This window comes from Phyllobates terribilis, unplaced genomic scaffold, assembly GCF_046119375.1.
Source record: "Phyllobates terribilis strain yellow unplaced genomic scaffold, ASM4611937v1 Scaffold_5__5_contigs__length_657084704, whole genome shotgun sequence".
NCBI classification, from domain to species: Eukaryota; Metazoa; Chordata; class Amphibia; order Anura; family Dendrobatidae; genus Phyllobates; species Phyllobates terribilis.
In genome coordinates, this window is record NW_027362765.1 from 72,590,548 (window position 1) to 72,609,247 (window position 18,700).

The following is an 18,700-nucleotide window of genomic DNA, read 5'->3' on the forward strand; positions in this document are numbered from 1 at the left end:
GTGCACAACAGAGACAGAGTTCTATGACATGGGCGCTGCTGTCTTTGTGTGGACCTCAGTAATGGCACAAGAAAAAGAAATCTGCTGGAAGTTCGATTTCACAGACACACAGGACACTAGTTTTATAAACTATCTGACTTAGAAGCAACCGCCTAGCTAACTAGCTAAAATCTCTCAGTATGCAGGAGCAGCATCCAGCAGCAGTGTCTGTGACTTGTTATAATCAGAAAATGGCGTTGACGCAACATTTCCGCTCTTTATATAGAGAGGACGTGTGATTTCAGCAGCCAATGGCACAAGCCCTTGTGTCTGGACAGAGTGGATGCTTCCTGCGCCCTGATTGGCCAGCCACGATTTGCACACATAAAGTTAGGGGAAAAAAAAATTAGAAGCACGGCGCTGCTCTCAGTTTCTGTCTGCTCTCTCCCCAGTCCCTCCCCTCATGAAACATGTCCCCCCACTCATCATACACAAGCAGTATGCTAGCCGAAGTGTTAAAAACACTTTAGTTGCAATACAATAAGTTTCCTGCACTTTTTCACCGAATGTTATCGATATTTGTTGATTTTGAGAAAAAAATGCTCGTTTCCGATCACGAATCCAAATGAGCCATTTTCGTGCCGAATTTACAACTTGCGATCATTTTTCGAACATATTCGCTCATCACTAATCATGAATATTACTGTCCCTTATTACAGAGTGCACCTTCTTGTTCCCTACAGTATTGTACCTTCCATATTGTATTATATTGTTATTTATGGCGCCCGGTCTTTATTTCACTTTAGATATGAAATAACTGCTGATGGAACATGGAAAAGCTTCTTATCTAATGGAGGAGGCTGATGGACTGGTCTTCTGGTCAGATGCTGCTCCTTTAGCAGTCATTTTATGTATATATAACAAGAGCGGATGCTCTGTAATAAAGAGAGGGCGCTGAGATTAACAAAAATAATGAGAATACGCTATGTTAAAGACTGTGCTATACAAAACAAGATCATACTAAATAACAATAGACAGCGCTGTACATAACAGGACGCTATTTAATAAGGGACGACGTCATACATAACTGGACTGAATGGTACATAATATGGGATAGAGTTATACATAATAAAAGAGGAAGCTATGTAATTAAGGATAGCGCTCTATATAACAAGGACGTACATTGCGGAAAATATGTATTTGATACACTGCCGTTTTGCAAGTTTTCCCACCTACAAAGAATAGAGAGGTCTGTAATTTTTATCCTAAGTACACTTTAACTGTGAGTGATAGGATCTAAAAAAATCCTGAAAATTACAGTACAGACCAAAAGTTTGGACACACTTTCTCATTTAAAGATTTTTCTGTATTTTCATGACTTTGAAAATTGTACATTCACACTGAAGGCATCAAAACTATGAATTAACACATGTGGAATTATATACTTAACAAAAAAGTGTGAAACAACTGAAAATATGTCTTATATTCTAGGTTCTTCAAAGTAGCCACCTTTTGCTTTGATGACTGCTTTGCACACTCTTGGCATTCTCTTGATGAGCTTCAAGAGGTAGTCACCGGAAATGGTTTTCACTTCACAGGTGTGCCCTGTCAGGTTTAATAAGTGGGATTTCGTGCCTTATAAATGGGGTTGGGACCATCAGTTGTGTTGTGCAGAAGTCAGGTGGATATGTAGCACCCTGAGGATTCGGCTGCTACAGGGGTATTGCACCTCAACCCAGAGGTGTGATATTCCACTCCCGGGTAAGGAAGGAGTGTGGAACTGAGCTCAGATAGACTGCATGCACTACATACATCCCATTCCAGAGGAGCAGGCCGACGGTACTCCCACTTAGAAATGTGCAGGTACAACCGAGCCTGTTCCTGGCTGGAGTGGGAGGGGGGTGGTACATCCCATGTAGTGTAGGGGCAGATAGGGGGAGCAGTCTGGGTAGTGATAGGAGCTCATTGGGTGCTGGTCACCTGAGCTCACACATAGAGGGATATATAAGGAGGGCACCAACTTAGATCAGGGTCAGACGCTGAGAACAAGTCAGTTGGAGAGGAGAGAGAAGGAAACAGCAGCCCTGGAGAGAGAGAGAGTGGAGCAGAGAAAGACCCAGAGGGGGAAGACTGAAGGGACCCAAGAACCCAAATTAGAGCACCGGGTGAGGAGTCAGCATCAGGGTACCGGAACCCAAGCTGGTGGGGGCAAAGACATTCCCCAGCCAGAGACCGGAGACCGTGGGCAGTGTCTGTCACGGTCACCCACCACATTCACCCCGAAGGCACACCACATGAAGGGTCAGGGAACCCAGGGCCAAGGGTGTCCCAAAAGAAGGCCCGAGGGAGCTGGACCTAGGTGAATCACTGGTGGGGACGGCTGAAGAAAGGACAGAGGGAGAGCTCAGGGCCACGCTCTGGACTTGTTTGGGGGTTGACCGGATCCAGGACCTGGTGGACGCAGCACGGCTCGGGTGGTCACTAGCAGCTGGAGTGACCAGTACAACATCAGCAGTAAGTAAACACCCTTAACTGCACAACCCGAGTCTGTCTTCATTGCCGGCTGCATCGCACCACCACAACCCCCATCCTCTGCGCCTGTCCCCTCTGAGGCTATACCCCTCCCGTTGGGGGTTATCTCACCAAGCTGCGCACCCACCATCAGCCTCAGCGGACCCTGCAGCAGCGGCGGCCACAGTGACCGCATCACAACGGGTGGCGTAGTCGACACAAAAGAACTTTAATAACATCTGTAGGACTGCCACATAACACTTAGCTTGACGCCCTGGGCACGGGACCGGGTCACAGCCGCTCGGAGACTACAACCCCCCATCTGATCCGGTGCCGGGTATTCCCCTCAAAAAGGAATATGTCCCAGGGGGCGCGTCAACCTTGGCGTAGTCGGCAGGATTACGTGCCCGCAACACCCGGGTACTGCGTGCCTGAAGGAAAGTGCAAGTTTACCTCAGAAAGAAGTCTCCCGCCGGTTCCGGAGGGTCCACGCCATCGGACTCCATCACCAGTCGTTTCCCGCCGATTGTCCGCCATTTCCAACTTGTTCCCGCCATCTGCAGAGTTTCCCGCCACTGGGAAGCGATTCCCGCCAAAACCGCAGATTTCCCGCCTTGGAAGAGCAGCGGACGCCATTATGGGCGTGCCAAAGGAGGGCAAGAGGCCACATCCCATCGTGGGCCGGGACAGAAAATGGCGCCAAAAGTGGAAACCGCCCCCACCAACAGAGACTGTGATGCTGGAGGTGTCTGTCAGCGTGAAAGAACTCCCCCTGGAGCTGACAGTCACCGAGTTGCCCCGGGACCGCCCTCGAAGTGGGAGGAGACGAAAGAGAAGAACAAAGATGGGTGTCGCTTGGAGCAGTCTGGAGCGAGCGCACCCGGAGGCAAGAGGTCTAACAAGGAGTAGCGGAGAAGCTCACCCGGAGATGGAAAGAAAGCAGAACAGCACCGGCCCGCTGGCCAGGAGTCTGCTAGAGACCGAGGAAGGAGGGCAGAGCAGCACCGGCCCGCTGGCCAGGAGCCTGCCGGAAGCCGAGCAGAGCAGCACCGACCCGATGGTCAGGAGCCTGCTAGAGTCCACAACCCCGCTAGGTCTAGCGGAGATCCTAGCGCAGCTCCCCCGAGACCGGGAGTGTGCACAAACTGCCCTGGAGGGCCTCGCAAGGAGGATGGCCCGGGTACAGCGCGAGATACTGGCGGAGTGGGGCCGGGAGATGACCCAGCAAGCAAAGACCAGTCAACGGAGCACGCTACCCTGGAAGAGGAAGCAGACCGCCTCTGAGGATGGCGCGGGAGGACCCAAGGCCGGAGACGGCGCCGAGGAGGGAGCCGAACGCATGGAGGCAGGTAAAGGGGACGCCTATACCCCAAGCCGAGAAACCGCCCACCTGCCCCAGCTCCCCGTCGCAGAGCCCGAAAGTCCCCCTGTTGTGCCCGTAGCCGCCAGGTCACCGCCATGGACTAGGCCCCGACCGGAAGCCGCCGCAGCGACCCCTGTGACGTCACGCGCCCCGACCCGGAGCGTGACAAAGCAGGAAGTACCACCAGCCTGGTCGCAAGGCCTAGTACCCCCGGGCGCCGCACCACCAACAGCGCCCCCTACCTCCGCGGAGCCTCCGGCCTGGCCGCAAGGCCAGGTAGCCCAGGGCGCCGCCGTCCTAACGGTGCCCTTCACCTTCCAGGTGCCCCAGGCCTGGCCACAAGGCCTGGGCAACCCGGGCGCCACCACCACCGCGCCCGCGCCCGCAATACCTAGGGTGCCACACCTGGGGGAGGACCTCTTCGGCCAGCTCACATGGCCGGACGGGCGGCCCTTCATCTGGCCCGAAGGGTACCCTGAGCTGGAGCGGCAGCAAAGACTAGGGCCCTTGTGTGAGCCCCTAATCCCGGCTCCGAAGCCCGTGGCTCGGGTCTCGCCTCCTCTAGCAGAAGCCCAATTCGTGTGGGACCCCACGGGAGAAGATTTGATGGGGTTCACCGGAGAAACTCGGGCAGCCGCAGCTGAACGTACAGAGTGTTGCCGTCAACAGCTGGCAGAGTTTAAGAGAGAACGGGAGGAGAGGCGGGTCAGAGAACAACAGGCCCAAATCCAGAGCGCGGAGCAGAAGAGCCGGACTAGGAGGAACCCCCGTGCAGCGCATTGTCCCCGCACCATCGGGACAGTGATAAAGTTCAACCCGCAGCATGGGTGGGGCTTTATTCGGGACCGTAACAACCGCGGTGACGTTTTTGTGACCCGCAGAGACGTCGAGTCCCACCTGCCGGAAGGTCACAAAGGCCGTGACCTCTACGTCGGAGACGAGGTCACTTTCACCCGGCACAAGTGTGCCAAAGGACCTTACGCCCTCCACGTACACCGCTTGACGGAGGAGGAGTTGCGGTACGGGGAGGAGGAGCCAGAGGACCCGGACGGGTCTGAAGCAACACCATATCAAGAAAGAGCAGGAGGAAGACGCCGTTGAGTGCGGCCGAGAAGTGATGTAACTAGTTACCCAATCGGGGTATAAAGGAACTGAAACTGAAACTGTTGCTGCTAAAATAAGTCCCCGTTGGGACCAGTGACCTGTTACCCGTTAACCCCTTCATCCTACAGGCTGAGGACTGTGAGCAGCCATTCCCTTTCCCCTCCTTACCTGGCCGAGGACTGAGAGCGGCCATATCCCCTGTATATAGTTGCGCGTCCTAAAGCGCCCCCTACCGGTTTTATAGAAAACCAGTTTTTCAAAGAGACTGTCGCACTTTTCCCGGACACGTTGCACAGTGTCCGGAGGAGGAACCAGAGACAAGAGAAGTCTACGAGAATGTTTATATAAAAAGTTTTATATATATATAATGTTTATATGTTTTATATGTTCATATAAAAATTTTGTATGTTTTGGTGTTTTATGTCTTACAGCCCGAGGACGTGCTGTGATTTACCAGGGGGGAATGTAGCACCCTGAGGATTCGGCTGCTACAGGGGTATTGCACCTCAACCCAGAGGTGTGATATTCCACTCCCGGGTAAGGAAGGAGTGTGGAACTGAGCTCAGATAGACTGCATGCACTACATACATCCCATTCCAGAGGAGCAGGCCGACGGTACTCCCACTTAGAAATGTGCAGGTACAACCGAGCCTGTTCCTGGCTGGAGTGGGAGGGGGGTGGTACATCCCATGTAGTGTAGGGGCAGATAGGGGGAGCAGTCTGGGTAGTGATAGGAGCTCATTGGGTGCTGGTCACCTGAGCTCACACATAGAGGGATATATAAGGAGGGCACCAACTTAGATCAGGGTCAGACGCTGAGAACAAGTCAGTTGGAGAGGAGAGAGAAGGAAACAGCAGCCCTGGAGAGAGAGAGAGTGGAGCAGAGAAAGACCCAGAGGGGGAAGACTGAAGGGACCCAAGAACCCAAATTAGAGCACCGGGTGAGGAGTCAGCATCAGGGTACCGGAACCCAAGCTGGTGGGGGCAAAGACATTCCCCAGCCAGAGACCGGAGACCGTGGGCAGTGTCTGTCACGGTCACCCACCACATTCACCCCGAAGGCACACCACATGAAGGGTCAGGGAACCCAGGGCCAAGGGTGTCCCAAAAGAAGGCCCGAGGGAGCTGGACCTAGGTGAATCACTGGTGGGGACGGCTGAAGAAAGGACAGAGGGAGAGCTCAGGGCCACGCTCTGGACTTGTTTGGGGGTTGACCGGATCCAGGACCTGGTGGACGCAGCACGGCTCGGGTGGTCACTAGCAGCTGGAGTGACCAGTACAACATCAGCAGTAAGTAAACACCCTTAACTGCACAACCCGAGTCTGTCTTCATTGCCGGCTGCATCGCACCACCACAACCCCCATCCTCTGCGCCTGTCCCCTCTGAGGCTATACCCCTCCCGTTGGGGGTTATCTCACCAAGCTGCGCACCCACCATCAGCCTCAGCGGACCCTGCAGCAGCGGCGGCCACAGTGACCGCATCACAACGGGTGGCGTAGTCGACACAAAATAACTTTAATAACATCTGTAGGACTGCCACATAACACTTAGCTTGACGCCCTGGGCACGGGACCGGGTCACAGCCGCTCGGAGACTACAACCCCCCATCTGATCCGGTGCCGGGTATTCCCCTCAAAAAGGAATATGTCCCAGGGGGCGCGTCAGATACACAGCTGATAGTCCTACTGAATAGACTGTTAGAATTTGTATTATGGCAAGAAAAAAGCAGCTAAGTAAAGAAAAACGAGTGGCCGTCATTACTTTAAGAAATGAAGGTCAGTCAGTCCGAAAAATTGGGAAAACTTTGAAAGTGTCCCCAAGTGCAGTTGCAAAAACCATCAAGTGCTACAAAGAAACTGGCTCACATGAGGACCACCCCAGAAAAGGAAGACCAAGAGTCACCTCTGCTTCTGAGGATAAGTTTATCCGAGTCACCAGCCTCAGAAATCGCAGGTTAACAGCAGCTCAGATTAGAGATCAGGTCAATGCCACACAGAGTTCTAGCAGCAGACACATCTCTTCAACAATTGTTAAGAGAAGACTTTGTGCAGCAGGCCTTCATGGTAAAATAGCTGCCAGGAAACCACTGCTAAGGACAGGCAACAATCAGAAGACACTTGTTTGGGCTAAAGAACACAAGGAATGGATATTAGACCAGTGGAAATCTGTGCTTTGGTCTTATGAGTCCAAATTTGAGATCTTTAGTTCCAACCACCGTGTCTTTGTGCGACGCAGAAAAGGTGAACGGATGGACTCTACATGCCTGGTTCCCACCGTGAAGCATGGAGGAGGAGGTGTGATGGTGTAGGGGTGCTTTACTGGTGACACTGTTGTGGATTTATTCAAAATTGAAGGCATACTGAACCAGCATGGCTACCACATCATCTGGCAGCGGCATGCTATTCCATCCGGTTTGCTTTTAGTTGGACCATCATTTATTTTTCAACAGGACAATTACCCCAAACACACCTCCAGGCTGTGAAAGGGCTATTTGACCAAGAGGGAGAGTGATGGGGTGCTACGCCAGATGACCTGGCCTCCACAGTCACCAGACATGAACCCAATCGAGATGGTTTGGGGTGAGCTGGACCGCAGAGTGAAGGCAAAAGGGCCAATAAGTGCTAAGCATCTCTGGGAACTCCTTCAAGATTGTTGGAAGACCATTTCCGGTGACTACCTCTTGAAGCTCATCAAGAGAATGCCAAGAGTGTGCAAAGCAGTCATTAAAGCAAAAGGTGGCTACTTTGAAGAACCTAGAATATAAGACATATTTTCAGTTGTTTCGCACTTTTTTGTTAAGTATATAATTCCACATGTGTTAATTCATAGTTTTGATGCCTTCAGTGTGAATGTACAATTTTCAAAGTCATGAAAATACTGAAAAATCTTTAAATGAGAAGGTGTATCCAAACTTTTGGTCTGTACTGTACATTTGTATAATTTTTAAATAATTAAATTGCATTTTATTGCATGAAATAAGTATTTGATCACCTACCAACCAGCAGGAATTCTGGCTCTCACAGACCTGTTAGTTTTCCTTTAAGAAGCCCTCCTACTCTGCACTCATTACCTGTATTAATTGCACCTGTTTGAACTTGTTACCTTTATAAAAGACACCTATCCACACACTCAATCACACTCCAACCTCTCCACCATGGTCAAGACCAAAGAGCTGTCTAAGGACATCAGGGACAAAATTGTAGACCTGCATAAGGTTGGGATGGGCTACAGGACAATAGGCAAGCAGCTTGGTGAGAAGGCAACAACTGTTGGCGCAATTATTAAAAAATTGACAGTCATCTTGTGTTTCTTCAATCTTCCTCGGTCTGTGGCTCCATGCAAGATCTCGCCTCGTGGGATAATGATGAGTCTGAGAAAGGTCAGGAATCAGCCCAGAACTACATGGGAGGGACTGTTCAATGACCTGAAGAGAGCTGGGACCACAGTCTCAATCATTACTGTTAGTAACACACTACACCGTCATGGATTAAAATCCTGCAGGGCACGCAAGGTCCCCCTGCTCACGCCAGCACATGTCCAGGCCAGTTTGAAGTTCGCCAATGACCATCTGGATGATCCGGAAGAGGTATGGGAGAAGGTCATGTGGTCAGATGAGACCAAAATAGAACTTTTTGGTCACATCTCCATTCACCGAGTTTCGAGAAAGAAGGATGAGTACAACCCCAAGAACACTGTCCCAACCGTGAAGCATAGTGGGGGAAACATCATACTTTGGGGGTGCTTTTCTGGAAAGGGGACAGAACGACTGCACCGTATTGAAGGGAGGATGGATGGGGTCATGTATCGCAAGATTTTAGCCAACAACCTCCTTCACTCAGTAAAGGCACTGAAGATGGGTCGTGGCTGGGCCTTCCAGCATGACAATGACCCAAACACACATAGCCAGGGCAACTAAGGAGTGGCTCCGTAAGAAGCATTTCAAGGTCCCGGAGTGGCCCTGCCAGTCTCCAGGCTTGAACCCAATAGAAAATCTTTGGAGGCAGCTGAAACTCAATATTGCCCAGTGACAGCCCTGAATCCTGCATGGAGGAGTAGGCCAAAATCCCTGCTGCAGTATTTGCAAACTTGGTCAAGAACTACAGGAAATATCTGACCTCTGTAATTGCAAGCAAAGGTTTTTGTACGAAATTTTAAGTTGTGTATTTCTATTGTATCAAATACTTATTTCATGCAATAAAATGCAAATTAATTATGTAAAAATCATACAATGTGATTTTCTTGATTTTTTTTTTAGATTTGTTTCTTACAGTTGAAGTGTATCTACAGGGTGGGCTATTTATATGGATACACCTAAATAAAATGGGAATGGTTGGTGATATCAACTTCCTGTTTGTGGCACATTAGTATATGGGAGAGGGAAAACTTTTCCAGATGGGTGGTGACCATGGTGGCCATTTTGAAGTCAGCCATTTTGGATCCAACTTTATTTTTTTCAATGGGAAGAGGGTCATGTGACACATCAAGCTTATTGAGAATTTCATAATAAAAACAATGGTGTGCTTGGTTTTAGCGTAACTTTATTCATTCAGGAGTTATTTACAAGTTTATGACCACTTATAAAATGTGTTCAAAGTGCTGCCCATTGTGCTGGATTGTCAATGCAACCCTGTTCTCCCACTCTTGACACACTGATAGCAACACTGCAGAAGAAATGCTAGCACAGGCTTCCAGTGTCCGTTGTTTCAGATGCTGCACATCTCGTATCTTCACAGCATAGACAATTGCCTTCAGATGACCCCAAAGATAAAAGTCTAAGGGGGCTCAGATCGGGAGACCTTGGTGGGCATTCAACTGGCCCACGACGACCAATCCACTTTCCAGGAAACTGTTCATGTAGGAATGCTCGGACCTGACACCCATAATGTGGTGGTGCACCATCTTGTTGGAAAAACTCAGTTTCCTGGAAACAGTTCCTGGAAAGTGTATTGGTCGTCGTGGGCCAGCATTTCTTCTGCGGTGTTGCTATCAGTGTGTCAAGAATGGGAGAAGAGGGTTGCATTGTCAATCCAACACAATAGGCAGCACTTTGAACACATTTTATAAGTGGTCCTAAACTTGTAAATAACTCATGAAAGAATAAAGTTACGTTAAAACCAAGCACACCATTGTTTTTCTTACGAAATTCTCAATAAATTTGATGTCACATGACCCTCTTCTCATTGAAAAAAATAAAGTTGGATCCAAAATGGCTGACTTCAAAATAGCTGCCATGGTCACCATCCATCTGGAAAAGTTTCCCCCCTCCCAAATACTAATGTGCCACAAACAGGAAGTTGATATCACCAACCATTCCCATTTAATTTAGGTGTATCCATATAAATGGCCCACCCTGTACAATAAAAATTACAGACCTCTCCAATCTTTGTAGGTGGGAAAACTTGAAAAATCAGCAGTGTATCAAATACTTATTTTCCCCACTGTAAGTGATTGTGCTATATGTAATAAGGCTACATTCCTGTTTCCATGTGAAATGTCGATGAGCTGATCCTCAAAGTTGAATCAGAAATAGAAATGGTTTGAGACTCGCAGATCTCGTTCTCGTATCTGTGATCTTCATGCATATGTGAATGGGTCTATGAAATTCTATGATTCTGTGTGCCGTCCAGTGAAAGAAATCTGGTAGCACATGGACAATTCACTCGAATGTGAGAATGTGGCCTAAGGGAGACTGTGCGAATAACCTTAGTCCCTGTCCTATGTTCTCTCCCCCCACAACCATTCATTATAAGTCTGCGCTCCAGACTGATGCAAACCTGGAAAAGCAGTTGCGAGTAATAATAATAATAATAGTTTTTTTTTATAGCGCCAACATATTCCGCAGCACTTTACAAATTTTAGGGGGGACATATACAGACAATACAGAATAAGCATATCTCATATCGAAAGGAGTGAGGGCCCTGCTCGTGAGCTTACAGTCTATGAGGAAGTGGGGGAGACTCAAAAGGTAAAAAGTACATATATTGTATAATGCAGCCTTGATATACTGAATAGGATAAATAATAATACATGGACTGGTCGCCAGCCAGTATGTGTGCAGTCCTGACAGAGGCTATTATGTGCATGGTTGGTATGAACCCGAGGTTGAAGAAGATTTTAATATGGGGGAAAACTGGGACGGACAGATTGTGTTTAGGCGATACGCCAGTCTAAAGAAATGTGTTTTTAGGGTCCGCTTGAAACTGTGGGTGTTGGGAATTAATCGAACTGTCCTGGGTAGTGCATTCCAAAGAATTGGCGCAGCACGCGAGAAATCTTGGAGACGGGAGTGGGAAGTTTGGATTATGGAGGATTTTAGTTTTAAGTCATTGGCAGAATGGAGGGCACGTGTAGGGTGGTAGACTGAGACAAGGGAGGAGATGTAGGGGGATACTGAAGCATGGAGCGCTTTGTGGGTAAGCGTGATAAGTTTAAAATGAACTCTATATTGGATGGGCAACCAATGCAATGACTGGCACAGGGAAGAGGCATAGGAGTAGCGGTTGGCGAGGAATATGATCCTGGCTGCTGCGTTAAGGACGGATTGGAGAGGGGAGAGTTTAGTAAGAGGGAGACCGATTAGTAGAGCGTTGCAATAGTCAAGACGAGAATGAATAAGAGCTACAGTAAGAGTTTTTGCTGAGTCAAAGGTGAGAAAAGTCCTGATTCTTGAGATGTTTTTGAGGTGTAAATGACATGAACGAGCGAGTGATTTGATGTGAGGAGTGAAAGAAAGATCTGAATCAAAAATGACCCCAAGACAGCGGGCTTGTTGCTGGGGAGTAATGGTTGAGCCACAAACAGAAATGGCAACATCGGGCACAGGTAGGTTAGTGGAGGGAGGAAAGACGAGTAGTTCAGTTTTTGACAGATTCAGTTTTAGGCAGAGGGAGGATATGATGTTAGACACAGCAGAAAGACAATCACTGGTCTTTTGTAGTAATGCAGGGGTGATGTCCGGAGCAGAGGTGTATAATTGGGTGTCATCAGCATAGAGATGGTACTGAAAACCGAATCTACTGATTGTTTGTCCAATAGGAGCAGTGTATAAGGAGAAAAGAAGGGGGCCTAGGACTGATCCTTGAGGAACCCCGACAGTAAGAGGAAGTAGGGAGGAGGAGGAGCCGGCAAAAGACACAGAGAAGGAGCGGTCAGAGAGATAGGAGGAGAACCAGGAGAGAACAGTGTCCTTGAAGCCAATAGTTCGGAGCATAGTGAGGAGGAGCTGGTGATCCACAGTGTCGAATGCTGCAGAGAGATCCAGGAAAATCAGCAGGGAGTAGTGACCATTAGATTTAGCTGTTAGTAGATCATTAGAGACTTTAGTGAGGGCAGTTTCAGTAGAATGTAAAGAGCGGAAACCAGATTGTAAAGGGTCAAGAAGAGAGTTGTCTGAGAGATAGCGGATTAGACGGGAATGGACCGGGCGTTCCAGGAGTTTAGAGATAAATCAATATCACTAATACCACCTAACATCACAGCCTCACCAAAGAGAAGCATCCAGCCATTAAATGTTTAGCCAAATATAGCAGGGTCATTTTCAAACTAATAGTTTTGCTCGGCCCCCGAATTATGGTATAAATATCCAAATAACCTTGGCAGAAAAAAGATTCCCCATTCCTGATATAAGTGGTAATGATTGGTGACAGGCAAAGTCAAACATGAACCTATGGAGAAGATCAATCCTATCCAACAGAAGTGAAAAATTGAAACAGCACCACGTGGAGGCCTAACGTCATAATCTAATAGTCACTGCTTTGTGCTATACTTTTTTAGTCAATTGGTAATTTATTTGTATTAAAATTTGCATTACAAATGTATAAAATATATATTGATATGATTTTAGTGTAGTAATAATAAAAAATAATAAAATATTTTTTATTCTTGGCAGATGAGTGTACCAGGAGCTCAGAGGGACATCTGATACTTTCAGATTTCGCAACAGATGATCATGGTATTACACCAGTTACATATGAAGAATATGCCATTATTCCAGATACACATCAATCGCTTCTCAGAACAAGTCTTTCATCTGTTCATTTTCAACAGGTCCTTTCTCCTGCTTCGTCAATGACCGATATGCAAAACAAAAGTCATAGAAGGATTACTAATGAACATGAAATACCTCTTAAAGAGGAGAAGCCATATGCATGTTCAGAATGTGGGAACTGTTTTAATGAAAAATCACATGTCATTGAACATCAGAGAATTCACACAGGAGAGAAGCCATATTCATGTTCAGAATGTTGGAAATGTTTTACAAAGAAATCATCTCTTGTTGCACATCAGAGAATTCACACAGAGGAGAAGCCATTTTCATGTTCAGAATGTGGGAAATGTTTTAATAGGAAAATGAATCTCGTTACACATCAGAGGATTCACACAGGAGAGAAGCCATTTTTATGTCCAAAATGTGGGGAATGTTTTAATAGGAAAATGAATCTAATTACACACCAGAGAATTCACACAGGGGAGAAGTCACTTTCATGTTCAGAATGTGGGAAATGTTTTATATGGAAATCACATCTTGTTATACATCAGAGAATTCATACAGGGGAGAAGCCATACTCCTGTTCAGAATGTGGGAAATGTTTTATAGAGAAAGCACATCTTGTTAGACATAAGAGAACCCACACAGGGGAAAATTTATTTTTATGTAAGGATTGTGGGAAATGTTTTACAGTGAAAGCACATCTTGTTAGACATCAGAGAACTCACACGCTGGAGAAGCCATATTCATGTTCAGAATGTGGGAAATGTTTTAATGAGAAATCACATGTCATTGAACATCAGAGAATTCACACAGGGGAGAAGCCATTTTCATGTCTAGAATGTGGGAAATGTTTTACAAAGAAATCAACTCTTGTTGCACATCACAGAATTCACACAGGGGAGAAGCCATTTTCATGTTCAGAATGTGGGAAACGTTTTACAGTGAAAGCAACTCTTGTTGGTCACCTAAGAACACACACAGGGAAGTAGCGATTTTTTTTATTTAGCATTTTATTGAAAATATTTTTTTTTAAAAATGCAAGTTACTGTATAATAAAATCCCACATCTACAAGAAAGAGGGAAAACAATTTGGACCATTAGATGATTATTAGAAATTGTATACAATTACCAATTATTGATATTGAAAAAAAATTTGTATTCATATAATACACCCATGTATGAATCCTATATATAGATCAGGGATGTCAAACTTAAACTCACAGAGGGCCAAAATGAAAAACTTGGCCAAAGTCACAGGCCAATCAGTATACAGTATAATGGACCCAAATAGTCCTTCATACAGAATAATGGGCCTCATAAAGTCCTCCATACAAAATAATTAGGCCCCACATAGTCCTCTCTACAGAATAATAGGCCCCACATGGGGGTGGCGGTTCTAGTGTCACGGGCCAAAAATAACCATGGGCCGGAGCTTGACATGTATGATATAGATGTATAAAATATTTAACATTTACATCAACAAGTTGTCTGATGCCGCTCTCTTCTATGTGATGTGACATTGTCAGTGGAGAGTTGCTGCTATAGATCAGAACAGTTGCCATCCAACTAGCATGTTCACCTCGTGGATGACAGCTGTATCTGACATCTGATTAACCCGTTAAATGCTGTTGTCAATCACAACAGCGGCACGTAAGTGGTTAAAACACATACTATGTAAAGAAGTAAAAAGAAAAAAAACACACAAACGCACTCACAAATCACAAAAACTAATTTTGACACTGAAAATGCAGTCTTTGTGTTAGGCTGTGCGCCGACGATGCAGAAATGATCTGGTTTTTCCTGAGCGTTTCTGCATCTCCCTGGCAGGAAAAACGCATGCGGATTTTACATGTGTTTTTTCTGCCAGGGACAAATGTAAGTGAAGCGTTTTGATCATGCGATTTCGCATGCGGGTTGTCAAGCGCTTTTCAAGAGATTTTAGCATCACTTGGAAAGTGCTTGACAACTTGGTCACACTATACTAAATTCATGCAGCCGGCATGGATTTATATAGTGTGACCAAGTTAGTGAAAAAAAAAGAATAAAAATGGCCCCCGGTCTCCTTATCCGTTGCGTCCGGTCTTCCCGATGTCTCGCGGTTGTGTAAAAGGACCTGCCATGACGTCATTTAGTCATGTGACGGGTCACGCGACCGCCGACGTCAGCGGTCGCGTGACCAGTCACATGACTAAATGACGTCATGGCAGGTCCTTTTAGACCATCGCGAGCTGCTGGGAAGCCAGGACACACCATAGAAGAGACCGGGGGCCATCAGAAAGTAAGTATAATGTATATTTTTTATTTTAATTCTTTTTTTTTTACAGTTACTATGGTACCCGGGTACAGAGGAGAGTCTCCTCTTCTTCAGACCCGGGTACCATAGTATACCATAGTATAAGAGAATGCCAAGAGTGTGCAAAGCAGTCATCACAGCAAAAGGTGGCTACTTTGAAGAACCTACAATATAAGACATGTTTTCAGTTGTTTCACACCTTTTTGTTAAGTATATAATTCCACATGTGTTAATTCATAGTTTTGATGCCTTCAGTGTGAATGTAGAATTTTCATAGTCCTGAAAATACAGAAAAATCTTTAAATGAGAAGTTTTTGCATTTTGCAGTGAGAAATAAGTATTTGATCCCCTACAAACCATTATGAGTTCTGGCTCCTACAGACCAGTTAGGCGCTCCTAATCAACTCGTTACCTGCATTAAAGACAGCAGTCTTACGTAGTCACCTGTATAAAGGACTCCTGTCCACAGACTCAATTAGACAGTCAGACTCTAACCTCTAAAACATGGGCAAGACCAAAGAGCTTTCTAAGGATGTCAGGGACAAGATCATAGACCTGCACAAAGCTGGAATGGGCTACAAAACCATAAGTAAGACACTGTTTGAGAAGGAGACAATGGTTGGTGCAATAGTAAGAAAATGGCAGAAATACAAAATGACTGTCAATCGACATCGATCTGGGGCACCATGCAAAATCTCACCTCGTGCGGTATCCTTGATTATGAGGTAGGTGAGAGATCAGCCTAAAACTACACGGGGGGAACTTGTTAATGATCTCAAGGCAGCTGGGACCACAGTCACCATGAAAACCATTGGTAACACATTACACCTTAAAGGTTTAAAATCCTGCAGTGCCCTCAAGGTCCCCCTGCTCAAGAAGGTGCAGGCCCATCTGGAGTTTGCCAATAAACACCTGGATGATTCTGTGAGTTATTGGGAGAAGGTGCTGTGGTCAGATGAGACAAAAATGTAGCTCTTTGGCATTAACTCAACTCGTCGTGTTTGGAGGAAGAAGAAGGATGAGTACAACTCTAAGAACATCGTCCCAACCGTGAAGCATGGTGGAGGAAATATACTTTGGGGGTGCTTTTCTGCAAAGGGGACATGACGACTGCACCGTACTGAAGGGAAGATGGATGGGGTCATGTATCGCGAGATTTTGGCCAACAACCTCCTTCCTTCAGTAAGAGCATTGAAGATGGGTCGTGGCTGGGTCTTCCAGCAAGACAATACCTAACACATACAGCCAAGGCAATAAAGGAGTGGCTCAAAAAGAAGCACAGTAAGGTCATGGAGTGACCTAGCCAGTCCCAAGACCTTAATCCCATAGAAAACTTATGGAGGGAGTTGAAGCTCCGAGTTGCCAAGCGACAGCCTCAAAATCTGAATGATTTAGAGACGATCTGCAAAGAGGAGTGGACCAAAATTCCTCCTGACATGTGCGCAAACCTCATCATCAACTACAAACAACGTCTGACTGCTGTGCTTGCCAACAAGGGTTTTGCCACCAAGTATTAAGTGTTGTTTGCCAGAGGGATCAAATACTTATTTCTCACAGCAAAATGCAAAAAAAAATATCTGATTTATACAATGTGATTTTCTTGATTAGATTTTGGATATTCGATCTCTCAATGTTAAAATTAACCTACCCTTAAAATTATAGACTGTTCATGTCTTTGTCAGTGGGCAAACTTACAAAAACAGCAAGGAATCAAATAATTATTTCCCCCACTGTATAGAAGATAGCGCCAAATTGTCCCATAAAAAAACATGCCATAATGTGGCTTATTCTGCAAAGAAATAAAAGCTTTACAGCTTTCAAAATATGCGATAGAAAAACAAATTAATGTAAAATATTGTTTTTAATGTGTAAATTTAACAAAGCATAAACAAGATATAAATCTGGTATCACTATAATCGTACTGACCTGAAGAATGAAATGTTCTTAGCACTTTTACAGCAAGGTAAACCACACAAAAAAAAATATTATTAGTATTTATTATTATAGCGCCACTACATGTGAAAAAGGGGATATACATTGCAAAAACAATTACAATAATCTTGAACAAAAACGCAACGGCAAACTGGTACAGAAGGAGAGGACAATAACTAAATTTTTCTTTTTTGGCCATTCTCAGTTTGAAAAATCGTAAGAAAAAGTGATAAAAATAAATTTAAACAAATGTTAAAATGGCATCAAAAAATTAAAAACATTGCATAGAAAATAATCCCTCATACAGCTTTGTTTGCCAAAAAATTAAAGAGTTACTGCTCTCAGAATGTGGCAATGAAAATGTATTTTTTTTTTAAAACTATATAAATCTGGCATTGCTGTAATCGCAAAGAATAAAGTCGTCATATAACTTACACCGTAGATCGGCTCACTTGGATGCACAGAGAGGTACGCAGGAACACTGTCTTTAAATCTTCTGCTGAGTTTATTAAGAGTGCTGCATAAACCACAACAATGTTAGCAAAAACAAAACATGGCTAACAGGAAAAACAAAACATAATGTATGGCACAGTCCTTGTTGCTACAGGTAACCGCCCGCTTCAGTAACAAACAACTCAAGGATTTTCTTTCCTTCACATGACAAAACTGCTCAGAGCTTTCATCTTCATGCCCTCCCCACACACAAATGCTCTAAAAGGCTGGAATTTTATCCTCTGACCTCCTCCCTCTCTACAGGTGTTTAATCATCCTAGCACTAAAGATGGCTGATTAACCCATTATTGCTTTGTGTGCTGGATCCTTTTTCCTATGTTTAATTACTGGAGGTAACAATCTCAGTGCTACACATTTTTCCAGTGACTTTGTCACAACACAAAAAACAGCATAAAAACAAAAATAAGAACTATTTGTTATACTGCTGTATATTTGTTTATCCTACCTTTCAAAAATCAGAATAAGGCTGGGTTCACATTTATCCTCTGCTGAGTGCTGTAAAAAAAGCCAGTTTTTCCACCAGCTTGGTGACAAGGCCATGACCCAGGCTAGTTCAATTCAATGAAAATAATAAGTCTTTAAAGGAAATCTGTCACCCTCTGGGAGTTATCAGACCTCTAATATGGGCATACATGTTATAGAAATGTAAATCTATACATACCTGTATGGTCCATATTAGCGGTCTGATTGCAGAAAAATATCTTTTAATAAAATCCGTTTTCATATGCTTGGCGCCCTGGTGATGCCAAGAGATGCCCGCCTACCTACTTAATTTAAATATCCCCCCATAGCAAATCTCCCCCAGTCATACCATAAATCACCCCCCCAGCCATAGCATAAATCACCACCCCAGCCATATCATTAATCCCCCCCCTAGCCATATCATAAATCCCCCCCCCCAGCGATATCCTAAATCTCCCCCCACAATTAATCTTCACCTGCATTCCATCTTCGGTGTCTTCAGCTCCAGTGTGGCGCACTTTCCACCAATGGCCGCCTCTGCCTGAGCTGCAG

General features: G+C 45.6%; 1 protein-coding gene across 1 annotated transcript in view; it reads left to right on the plus strand.

Annotated features, from left to right (window-relative positions):
- LOC141270741 (uncharacterized) overlaps positions 1 to 15,065 on the plus strand; it is an 80,013-nt gene extending 64,948 nt beyond the window's left edge. The window contains exon 6 of the mRNA XM_073680843.1: positions 12,847 to 15,065. Within this exon, the coding sequence (XP_073536944.1) occupies positions 12,847 to 13,937 (1,091 nt within the window). The 3' untranslated portion in view covers positions 13,938 to 15,065. The remainder of the gene's footprint in view (positions 1 to 12,846) is intronic.
- The last annotated feature ends 3,635 nt before the right edge of the window (positions 15,066 to 18,700 follow it).